Source organism: Arvicanthis niloticus, chromosome 1, assembly GCF_011762505.2.
Source record: "Arvicanthis niloticus isolate mArvNil1 chromosome 1, mArvNil1.pat.X, whole genome shotgun sequence".
Classification (NCBI taxonomy): Eukaryota; Metazoa; Chordata; class Mammalia; order Rodentia; family Muridae; genus Arvicanthis; species Arvicanthis niloticus.
Genome location: NC_047658.1, coordinates 52,680,132 through 52,692,710, shown reverse-complemented (window position 1 = coordinate 52,692,710; position 12,579 = coordinate 52,680,132). Strand labels below are relative to the sequence as shown.

Below are 12,579 nucleotides of genomic sequence, written 5' to 3'. Positions count from 1 at the left end.
CCTAGCTCATGGGGTAGAGTGGTCATGGAGGAGCACAGTGAAGGCCCTGGGTTCCATGCCCAGCACCATATAAACCAGGTGCAGGGATGCCTTTAATTCTAGCCCTCAGGAGTTAGGAGAGAAGGATCAAAAATTCAAGTTCTCCTCAGTTACGAACCTAGTTTAAGGGCAACTTAGAATGCTTGAGACCATGTTTCAAAAACAAACAGCCAGGCTTGGTGGCACAAGCCTCTGATCTCCCACTCAGAAGTGGAGGCAAGCAGATCTCTGCTTAGTGAGTTCCAAGCCAGCTAGAGCCACACAGGAAGACCTGGCCTGAAAAGAAACGGCATGTGCATGCGTGTGTGGGAGAGAGATCCAACTACACAAAGATCATCATTTAGAAATAAAACTCTAGTATGAGAGAGTAGAGAAACAGGGCAGAGGTAGGGAGAGGGGAACACTGTCATTGTTCATCATAAAGAAACAAAAGTCAAACAACTGAAATTCTTCCCTTGGAGAACCTTCTACTCTGGGAGTTCTGTCTCACGGTTCCTTAATAATAAGTCTATGTTGCTCTGTTTTAAAAAGAAAAACATTGAAGACTGCAGAAACGATTCCGTGGTTGAGAGCACTTGTTGCTCTTGCAGAGAACCTGAGTTCAGCTCCCAGCACCTACACTGAGTGACTCAAAACACCCGTAACTACAGCTCCAGAGAAATCAATGCCTCTGGCCTCCTGGGGCAGCTACACTCATGTACACACAGCTACAAATACACACAACTAAAAATAATTGTTAAAATCATTTAAAACAAACAAAACGCCCAGTTTAGGGCATATACCTTTAATCCCGTATGCAGAGGCAGGCAGATCTCTGTGAGTTCAAGGCCAACCTGGTCTACAAAGCGAGTCCAGAACAGACAGGGCTTGTTACACAGAGAAATCTTGTCTCAAAAAACCAACAAGCAACCAAACAGACAAACAAAAGTTAAACCATGTATGGTAACAAATGTCTTTACTCCTAGCACTCTAGAGGCAGAGACAGGTGGATTTCTACAACCAAGTCTAGCCTAGTCTGTAGACAGAGGTCCATGACAACTAAGGCTACAGAGAGAGACCCCACTTCAAGAATAGAATACAAATTTTAAAATTATGTCTAGCCAAAATTTAAAGTTTCTTCACTAAATGCAGAATTTTGAAAAGATGGTATGAATATGGGGGAAATATTCATATTAGTGAATATTGGTAGTCTGAATGAAGAGGGGTTTTTTGTTTGTTTGTTTGTTTGTTTTGGGGGGTTGGGTTGGGTTGGGTTGGTTTGGTTTGGTTTGGTTTGGTTTTTCGAGACAGGGTTTCTCTGTGTAACCCTGGCTGTCCTGGAACTCACTCTGTAGACCAGGCTGTTCTCGAACTCAGAAATCCACCTGCCTCTGCCTCCCAAGTGCTGGGATTAAAGGTGTGCGCCACCACTACTGGGCGAATGAAGAGTTTTTGACTTAAATGTTCTTTAACCTCTCTTTGACAACCGAGACATATTTGTATATAGTTATGTGCATGTGAGTGGAGTACCCAAAACGTCCAGGAGAGGGCGTCAGAGTTACAGGTGGGATGTCCAATGTGTGTGCTGGGATCTGAACTTGGTCCTCTGTGAGAGCACTTCTGAGCCAGTCTCCACTGAGCCATCTCTCCAGCCCTCTTATGTACCTTTTCATTTTATAATATGTACACATGACACATATTCAACAAAAATTTAATATAAGATGAAAATATTAAAAATTAACTCTTAGGCTGGCCTTTAATTCCAGCATTTAGGAGGCAGAGGAAGGTGGATTGCTGTTACTTTGAAGCCAGCCTGGTCTACAGAGTGAGTTTCAGGACAGCCATAGCTACAAAAGTAGAAATAAGATAAAGTCTTGTGATAAATGAGGTCTGACTTGAGCAAGAGTCCCCGTATCTCTGGGTTCATCTCTCTGGTCCCTCCACCTAACACTAACTTACTGTACTGACTGTAACTACTCTGCATGGTTTTTCTCTGCCAGACCCACTGACCCTGGTCCTTGCCTACCTGGAAAACTGCTCTCATCCCTGACTATCTTATTCATGGTTCCTCTCTCCTCTGAGGACCTTATTCCTTCTGCCAACCCTCTAAAGCATTAGTGACTTCGTATCCTATGCACACAGCAAACAGACATCCTCACACCTCACACTTTGTGGCAATTATTTATCCTGAGTGTGTATCCATTTACTAATCTATGGGCCCTTCTCTGTAATGAGGGTCCAGCACAGGCCTAGGTTAGAGCTAGAGACCAACAAATATATGATCAATGAATGAATACTTCTCTACATGCCTACAAGGGCCGAGCCTTCCAAGCAATAGAATGCGTGCTCAAACTTTCTGTGTATGGTGAGCATAGTTTTATGCACAGGTGTGCATGTGTAGATGCACACGTAGGTAAAGGCCATAAGTCAGTTTAGGGTATGGTTCCTCAGGAAATTCACCTTGATTTTTGAGACAGGGTCTGTTACTGGACCTGGGGCTCATCAACTCAGCTGACTGACCAGTGAACCCCAAGGATCCCCGTGTCTGCTCCCCCAACGTTGGGATTACAAGCATATGACACTATGTCCAGCTGTAACTCTTACAGGGCCTCCGATACCCTCTTCTGACTCTGTAGTCATCAGGCACACACGTGGTGCAATACAAACATGTAAGCAAAACATTCACACACATATATAATAAATCTATTTTTTAATTGTGTAGAGCAAGCCCAGGTGGTATCGTATAAACTTCTCCATTACAAACAACATCAGCAGTTTTCACTTTCAGCCCATCTCACCTCTTCCTGCTTAAATTCTCAGAGAATAAAGGTTCACTCATTCTTCAGGAAAACATTCACCTTTCTCCAATTAAAAGAAAGAAAAAGAGAAGTTCCTGGTAGTCTCCTAGCTTCTTGCAAATCTGGTCTCCTTATAGATCCGGATGAACTTTAAACTTTCTTTATCATTTAAGATAACAAGGTGATTTTATCTTGTGCTTTTGTTACAAGGCAACCATGTCTACCTTTTTCTTGTTTTCTGCATGTGCAGAAATCCCAACCTTGTTCTGAGCACACTAACAGAGACGGCCCAGCATAACTGAGACGGTCTGATGGAAGCGTGTTTCTAGAAAGCCAATAGAGTTGCAGTGGCGGCTTCTACAGCATTTGTCAATGGCTGTTAATGTAACAAATTTAACTTTTTTAACTGAAAATAATGACTGGAATTAAGCTCTCCTGTGTATATAAGTCTGTAAATCTCATCCAATGACTTTAATCCCTGGCTGAGAGTTAAGTGTTTTCCTTCTTACTTCTCTTTCCTCCTAAACAACCGCAATACTGAAGAGAATAGTGACAGAATAATCCTGCTCTCTACTGGCTTTTTTCCTTTTTTAAATCATAGTACCACTTAGCCCAAAATGGCCTTGAACTCACATGTAGCCCAAGCTAACCTCGAATTCACCATGCCCAGCCAAGATGTATTTTATATTTGCTCACATATAATGTCTATATGTGCGTGTTATCTAGGTATGGTGGTCAGGCCTTTGATCTCAGCATTCGGGAGGCAGAGACAGGCAGATTTCTGAGGGTTTTTGTCTTTTGTTTTTTGTTTTTTTTAATGTGTATTATGTATATCTGAGTGAGGGTTTCAGATCCTGGAATTACAGATAGTTGTAAGCTGCCACATGGGTGCTGGGAATTGAACCCAGGTCCTCTGGAAAAGCAGTCAGTGTTCTTAACTGCTGAGCCATCTCTCTCCAGGCCCTGATTTTTGTGTTTTAGGCCAGCCTGATCTACATAATAAGTTCTAGGACATTCAGAGCTACATACTGACACCCTGTCTCAAACAAGCAAACAAAACACAGACAAACAAACAAAAAAAGGACCTAGGTATTAGAATCATCTGATACGAACACACAAGGCACAATGGCTAGGAGGAGGGACAGTTTTCCAGAAGTTGGAGATGTGATATGTGATAGACATGACCCTGGATTCCCTAGAGAGTGAGTTAAAGGCAGTTGTGAGCTGGGTGCTGGAAACCAAATTTGGGTTCTTTGGAAGAGCAGCAAGAACTCTGAACTGCTGAGCCATCTCGCTAGCCTCCAAATGCTAGTATTTCTGACTAGCTCTCTTCTTGATTGTGTTCAAGCTGCAAGTTCCACTCAAGCCTCTGCTGCTGTAGTTTTTGTGTCTGCTCATTTTCAAGGTCTTCCCTGTAGTATTTGGATCTGTCCTCTGCATGTGCCACCCAAGTGACTAGTCTGCTACTTCAATGGTGGTCCCAGCTACATCCACTCTCAAACAAGTTTTGAAATGTGTAGCGTTTGTGAAGTCGGGTTATTCATGAGTCTTCTGTGGCCTTTTCCCAAGCCACTCCCTCCTCATGATCTTCCCAGGATATTCTAGGTCCCTAGGTCTCTGGAATTTTATTACCAGCTCTGCTATATTCCACATGAGAGCCTTGCCTTGGACAAAGAAGAGACTCGAAGGAAAACTGACAAAAACCCTTGTCAGAGCTTTGTGCCACAGTCCTGTGAATATAGAAAACATCCTCCTCCCTCAAGGTTCTAGACATCTGGCTTCTGCCACCATGTCACCATGGTCACAAGGGAGACCTAGCCTCAAGTCTTATCTAGAGGGCCACATCCTCAGCTGGCAGCCAGATCTAACCAGTAAGACAGCCAAAGGGGCAGATGCCAGCAGGTCAGAGGTTGCACAGTTGACACAGGCCCTCAGCCATGAGCTCTCTCCCAGCAGCATGACCCAGAGGTCTCAGTGCTAGGACAGAGGTCAGTATGAACGCCAGGGCACACCCTAGAACCTGAAGAGAGCTAGCACAGGGAGATATGGTCTCACCCCAGCCTCTGCTCCCAACATCAGGCTGGGGAGAGAGACAGGACTCAGGAGAAAGGCTCTCAGCACTGCCTGACTTCTAACTCAGTGTTTACCCAGAGAACCCTGTCTTTCCCCTCAGACCCCTGGTCTCACAGCGGAGAAGAGTCTCAGTGGGTGCCTGTGAATCCACACTGTGACTTCCACTCCAGCCTCTGAGGTTGTAGTTCCCTGTTGGCCCAGTTTTTTTCAAGGCCTTTCTAGGAGCATTTGCATTCTCTTCTTTTTTGAGATAGTGTCTTATGCCTCCCAAGCTGGCTTAGAACTCTCTTATGAAGTCGAGGATGGCCTTGAACTTCTGATCCTCCAGCTCCTACCTGCAGAGTGCTAGGATTATAGGCATTAGCCACCACACCCAGTTTATGTGGTACTGAGAATCCCACCCAAGTACACTTCCTGTGTACTGGGCAAGACAGGGGCTCTACCAACTGAGTCACATCCCAGACCTATGCTACTGTTTATCGTAACTAGTTCTCTGTTGAGTTTCTGACCTTGCCTTTTTACCTTCTTGAACTCAGAAAGTATTTTAGTTTTACTATTTATCTTAGATTGGTGCTAAATATTATATATGAAATAATTTTAAGAAATAATTTGGAAAAAAAACCAAACAGGCATGGTAAGTACCCACACATTTCCACTCAGCATTTGGGAAGCTGAGGCAAAAGGATTGCATTGAGTCAGAGTCACCAAGGCCCTGGGAGTCCCGGCTCCACCTCCTCAGTACTGTGAGTACAGGCAGGCAGCAGCCTGCCCAGCACAGCCCAGCAGGCCCAGCAGGGTGGAGCCAGACTCAGAGCCTCACACCTGCACTCACACTGCAAAGCCCTTTGCTCACTGAGCCATCTCTCAAGCCTCTGCGTTCACCACTCTTGATTTCAGTCTCCTCCCGGACCTGGCCCACTAACTTCCCACTTTGTCAGCTCTCTGATGCTTTCAAGAAGACACTTGGCATATTTTGCTCTGATTTCCTGGCTTTGCTGAAGTGTGAGATTGTTCTGAACTACCTAACCCAGCATTAAGGGAGGTTAGAACCCAGTAAGCCCCAGTTCTCTCCTCCTTTGCCTCATCCAAACTTTAATGCTGTAGGGAGACAGAATACAAGACATAGGAGGGAAAAAAGCACGGAGAAGCTCCTGGTTCTTTGCCACTTTGTGAGCATGGTGGTAGGACCAGGTGGCTCTGCAGCCCTCGTCCAGCCCACCTTACCTTGTCACCTCAGCTTCATTCTGTTCGCTCTTCCTAAAACAGCGCCCTCCTTCCTTGCACCTGGTTTCTTTGTATCCGAAGATGTTATGGGTATTGTTTTCCATTTTAAATAATTCTATTCAATATTTCCCTCTAACACTGTATCGCTAGTTACAAATCCATGGTGCTAAACAGGTCTGGCCTCTTCTCAGATATCTCTCCCATTGAAACCTGAGATGGCAGCTCTCCTGCCTGGCAGCTATCTTCCACTGTATCATCTTTGGATTGATCACTAGTGTCAGTGTGGACCATCCCTTGATTCAGCAGACAATCAATCTCCCCAGCTCCACCACCCCTCAGAAATCCATTCTGGCATAGCCCCAACATGAGGCAGGAGTTCCCACCCTTTGGGATGACCATTTCTCAGAACAGACAAGGTTTATCAGGAGATAAACTCAGAGGACCAGAAAGATGGTTCTGCAGTGAAGAACACTGGCTGTTCTTGCAGAGGACCCAGGTTTGGTTCCCAGCACCTACATGATGGCTCACAGTCACTGTAATCCAAGTTCCAGGGGATCCTCAGGCAAAACACTCATACATATAAATACATTTGTTTAATTTTTAAGGAGACATGCTCAGGTCTCTCACACCTGTGCAGGTGGAGGAAGTGCTTAAAATGTTCTTGCTATGGCATTAAAAGTATAATCGTGTGGAATCTTTTTAAACCATGGAGAAATGCTCATGAAATATTTACACACACACACACACACACACACACGCAGTATAGAAAACTACATTAGGGCAGCAAGATGGCTGAGCCGATAAAAGAGCCTGGTGTGCAAGTTTGATGACCTGAGTTCAATCCCTTGTTCCCTCGGAGAGGAGAAAACTAATTCCTGGAGTAGTCCTCTCTTCTACACACACACTGTGATATGAACACACATACATACACACTGTGATATGAACACATACACACACTGTGATATGAACACACATACACTGTGATATGAACACACACATACACTGTGATATGAACACACACACTGTGCTATGAACACACATACACACTGTGCTATGAACACACACACACACTGTGATATGAATACACACGCCGGCACACACCCCACATACGCACACACACCACACACTTCCTCCACACAATGATAACAGTAGTGGTGGCATTAATGGAAATAAGGATCTGGAGAGGCAGCTCAGTGATTTAAATACTGCGTTGTTTGGGGTTCGAGACAGGGTCTCTCTCTGTAGTCATGGCTGGCCTCCAACTCAGAGACCCATCCACCTGCCTGTCTCCCAAGTACTGAGATCAAAGGTGCACAACACCACACCTAGCAAACTTGCTGCTCTTGCAGAACACCTGGACTTGGGTTTCAGAACTGTGTGGTGACTCAGAACCATCTGTAACTCCAGTTCAGAGATCTGATGTTCCCTCCCTGGGGCCCAAACAGCAGAAGGAGACAATCAACTCCTGTAAGTTGTCCCCTCACCTCCACACATACTTGGTGACAAACCCATTACACACACATACATACTCACACACACACACACACACACACGCATACATGTATGTGCATACAAATAAATAAAATACATACCTATCTACATGTTAAATGTATTTTTCACACAAATATTTAATTTTTTTAAAGCTTACCAAAAACATAGACATAAAATAAAAGCCAGACAAGGTTCTGGCAGAAGTAGAACCAGACTCAGCTTCTGAGGTGCCTGTGCTGCCTACAGCATCCCCACCCAAGGGAGGGGTGAGCTGGCACATCCGCCCCTAGGCCTGCCAAGAAGGTACAGCCACCTGGCTGTGGGGTTCCTACCCTTAAGGGCAGAGAACCCTGGTCCGTGCACACACTTGGCAGCTAGCCTGATTGATCACTTCCTAAATGAGCTCCCTGGGGGCCTCCAAAGGCCATTTCTCTAGAAGGCTGTTGTGCAGCCTGTGGCTGTTGAGGGACATAGAGTAGCCCCAGCAAGCTTTCCTGCAGCCACTGGGGAGCTGATGTCACCAGGAACTGAAATCAAGGTAGGCAAAAGATGCAAAGTGTGGTGTGAGGTCTTTGAGATTTGTCCCACCCCAAAGCCGGCTGATGTACTCTCCCCACAGCCTGACCTTAGCACTGAAGTAAAGCCGAAGCCCAGTCACCCCTGAGCACAGGGCTCTCCTTCTTCCCTCTTGAAGGCTCTCCTTGTAGGAAAGTCCATCTCTGTTGTCTACTAAACTCCCTCCTCCCCATCTTGCCCTAAGTTGCTGAGTCCATGGTCTCTCGTGTGTTTCCCTTCACCATTCCAACCATCTGTCCTGCCCACGTGCCTGTGAAACACTCCTTCCCACAGAGAGCCTCAGCTCATGGAGGGAGCGGGGACTCCAGGCTCCTCTACCCTGAGAAACAGTCTCAGTTTAGTTCCTGCCCAAGTCAGAGGTCATCATCCCTATATCTAGTAAAGAGAAATACGGAGCGCAATAAAATCAGAATTTCTGATAAACAGTAAGCTATTCTTACTATAAGTGTGCCCCATGTATCTTATCCCACCCACACACATTAGAACACTGTCTTCCCTCTTCCTGACCAATATGTTTGTAGAGTGCAGTGTGGTGTGGCGGGAGGGGTGCCTTAGTGGGCCCATGCTGAGGCATCCCTTCCTCCTGAGGTACCAGTCATAGAATAGAATAGAACTCTATTCCAGTATAGGACAGAGTTTATTTGGGGGGATGGGAAGGGAGGTTGAGAAGGGAGTAGAGACAGAGAAAGAGAGGGAGAGAGGGAACTGGAGGGGGGGGGGAGAGGGAGAGGAAGAGAGAGAAGAGAGCCAGCCAAGAACACATGTAGACAGGGAAGGGGGGAAGGAGAGAGGGGGAGAAAGGGGTCAGATCAAGAGGAAAGGGTCAGAGAGAGAAAAGAGTCAGAGAGAGTGGAAGAGGCCAAACATTCCTTTTTATAGCAAGCCAGGCCTACCTGGATGTTGCCAGGTAACCGTTGGGCAGAGCCTGGAAGGAATGCTAACCTGCTAACACTGACCAAAGGTGGAACACTTTAACCCTAGGGGAATCTTCCCTCCCTCTCCTGTGGAGCAGGAAACCCTAGCCACCTCTCATCCTCTGCACCCTGCTTCTGAAGCGCCATGCTGCTAACCCCATCTGCCTCTACCTCCTCACACAAGTACATTTTCCTCTTGGCTACCTGTGCCCTAGAAACGACGGACTCCTGTTCCCAGCTTTCCCCCATCTGCCACCGTGGTACACCTTCTGCCACCACACTGAGTTTACGTGCACCTACCATGCCTACCAAACACGCAGTTCTTGCAACGGTCTGCAGAGTGGGTATGAATTACTATTTTGACTGTTACTACGAGCCAAAGATCACACCTTGCTAAGGGCTACCAGCCAGGTACAGAGATAATCCGTATCCCAAAACCATATCAAGTAAAACCAGAGTAAACCAATACCCCTCAGACATTCAGTTTTGAGGGTTCTGGGGGTGATTTTGTTTGAGGTCTACATATCCTAGGCCTTGACTCACTCTTCCGGCCTAAGTCTCCCAAGTGCTTAGATTATAATGTACAGTATTTTTCTTTTTTCTGGTTTTTTTCAAGATAAGGGTTTTCTGTGTAGCCCTGGCTGTCTTGGAACTCAGAGATCCGCCTGCATCTGTTTCCGAAGTGCTGGGATGAAAGGCGTCTGCTGCCACTGCCCTATAACATACAGTGTTTTCAAGTCTTCTAGCCAGCATGGTGTATATTGCTACATACTCCAGAACACTCCCATCTCCCTCGTGAAGCACTGAAGCTCAGTATGATTACTTATCCTTCGTCCTCCTTTCACAGAACAGTATCTTCCCCCTCTTCCCTCAGCCAGGAATCTCTATTCTCTCAGACAAAAAGAGACATAGTCAGGCTATGCTGCCTGGATGCTCCAATCTGGAATATGGCCATGCCTGTGGCCCCTTGCTCCTGGCTGGCACTTCATCCCTTCCCCACCCCGTCTATAAATAGCCCACCACTCACTAGCTGCCAAGCCCTTACAGCAAGAGTTTCCATGAGGTCAGTTTCCCAGAGCAGCCTCTACGCACTCAATATCCACACTTACCTCTCCTGGAGTCTTGTGGCTTGTTTGTCCTTGCAAGGGGCTATCTCGGGTGCCGTGTCTCCGTCGGGCAGGGGGTGTCGGGACCTGGGTAGGGACTGGAGGTAGGGCCTTCCCTAAGCTCTGGGCCACAGACTCTGGAGTCTGACTTGAGGAAGAGGTGGTAGTTGACTCCACTTTGGATTTAGGAGGGGCAAATCTCTTCCTGTTCAAAGGCTTAATTGGCGGGGGGACCATGGAAGGTGTGGGCTGGCCAGAGACCATAGGTACCTTCTCCTCTCTATCCTTAACAGGTACCTTCCCTGAGGGACTTTCTCCAGATACTCTGGTACTTGGAGGTGGAGGCTTTTCCTCTTCCTGGAACCTGCCTGCCCGGGTGCTCTCCATGAACATGTCCTTCAGAGAGAAATACACCTGTTCTGAGCTGAGGCTTGGGACAGGGGTGGGTTCAGGGACAGGGACAGGGGCCGGAGCTGGGGCTGGGGCTGGGGCTGGGGCTGGGGCTGGGGCTGGGGCTGGGACGTCCTGAATCTTGTCTTGAATGCCCAGGACAGAGGCCGTCTTTCTGGTGCTTTCTATTCCAGAAGCCCCAGGCGCCCGTGCTACCCTGCCTCTGGGCTGGGTCTGAGCTGGCTGTGAATCCGTGGACTTCTTCTCCCTTCTACTGGAATTGGGCTTGTCTGAACTGGGGATGCCATTTTCTGAAGAGCACTGGCTCCCTCCTGCCCTTTCTAGCTCTGGCTTCTGTTCTCCTGGTTTAGATTCCTCATCCTTCCTCTTCTTCTTAGCCCCAGACTCCTTTGGAGGGGTGTTCTGAGGCCCCAGTTCCATGACCTCACAGATGTACGTCAGCAAGCCATGCTCTCCGTCTTCCCCGTTCTCTGGGGCAGGCTCCCCATTGGTGGGTGCCTCTCCAGGAGCAAAGCTGTTGATCAAACCCAAACCTGGGTGCTGAGCAGACTCAGTCTCTCCTTCCTGCCAAGCTGCTGATGACCCTTCCTCCATTTCCCTGACTGGTGCTGAAAGGACTGCCTCTTCCGCTCCACTCAGTCGGCGCTTTCTTTGGAAGCGGTCCGGGCTGATTTTGCGAAGTGTGTCAGCCTCTCCTGAAGCCTCTTTCCCATGCTTCCAGCTCTGCTCAATCTCCCTCATCTTGGCTGCAGCCTTGCGTTTCAACTTGGCGAACCAGCGCTGGTGAATCTTGTACTCTGTCATAGTGCCCACCTCTAGGACCCCTGAGCAGGACACGATGCCCTTGGTGTTCCGGGCAGAGGCCTGGTAGATGGCAGCATCTTCTTCCCGACACCTAGAGGTAGGAGCATGAGGCGCCATCTCTCCCCCTGGGAGGTGAGAGCCCTCCTCCCCACAGCCAGAGTCTCTGGCATTGACCACAGGCTCCCTCCCAATCCAAGTCCTGCCCTACCTTAGGCATCATGAATTTCCTCAGTTACAATGGAGGAAACTGAGGCCACAAGAGGGTGGCAGCTGACCAAGGTCATGCTGTCCCAGGAGGGATTAGACTTGGGGCCCAGAAGAGCTCCCTTCAGAAGCAGGTGACCAACACAGCCCCGAGAGTAGTAATGATGGCACTGTTGCTTTTCCTGGCTGCTGACCTCATGGAAAAGGTTTCTGAGGGTCAGGGCCTCCTCTGGTTGCACTCACTTGTGGCTGTCAGAAGCACATCTGCCCTGGCCTGGGGAGATCCCAGACACTGGCAGAAAGCACAGTTCACCAGGTACATCAACTCAGTAGCAGAGCCCTGCCCTCTAACTCTGGAGAGTGCCCGGGCATTTCCACCCAGCTGACTCCACGTCTGATGGTGGGATCCAGCGCAGGGCCCTCAGGAGGGCAGAGAGCCATGCAGGCCCCTCTCCCTCACCTGTACAGCTGCAGGGTGTGACGGTTGCCTTGATGAATGATCTCGTATTTTGGCAAGCCACAGTAACGGTCCAGTTCTATGTCATCCTTGTACCAGGTCACCTCTGGCTCTGGGTATCCTGACGAGGAAGTGAGAGATTGAACAATAGTAGTGAGATCCAAAGCAGTGAGAGGAGACTCAGGGCTTTGAGCTGCCCGAAGAGGCTGGACAGATGCACCATCCCTGCCACTCAGCTCAGCTTCAGAAAGTAGGATCTGTCAAAGCAGAAGCTTTCCCCCCTCTGACTGGAAGGGAGAGAACTAAGAGACGTCTTAGCTTTCTAGTAGAAGGGGTAAGGAATCACCAGCAATTGCTGACTGGGAGTAAGAAGCTTCCTTTGATAGCCGTCCATTCAGTACCCTCAAAGGACTCTGCCCATAAGCCTTCTCTGAGGATGCCACCACCACCATCACTGCTGTGACCTCTGCTTTCATTCCAAATGCCTAAGGTGCATCCTTCAA

At 48.0% G+C, this 12,579-nt stretch overlaps 1 protein-coding gene across 2 annotated transcripts in view; it reads right to left on the bottom strand.

Moving 5' to 3' along the window:
- Window positions 1–12,579, bottom strand: part of Alpk3 (alpha kinase 3) — a 47,114-nt gene that overhangs the window by 15,083 nt on the left and 19,452 nt on the right. For both annotated transcript variants that reach the window (XM_034515604.2, XM_076936780.1), the window contains 2 exons: window positions 12,080–12,197; window positions 10,204–11,506 (listed from right to left, as the gene is read on the bottom strand). In XM_034515604.2, the coding sequence (XP_034371495.1) occupies window positions 10,204–11,506; window positions 12,080–12,197 (1,421 nt within the window). The remainder of the gene's footprint in view (window positions 1–10,203; window positions 11,507–12,079; window positions 12,198–12,579) is intronic.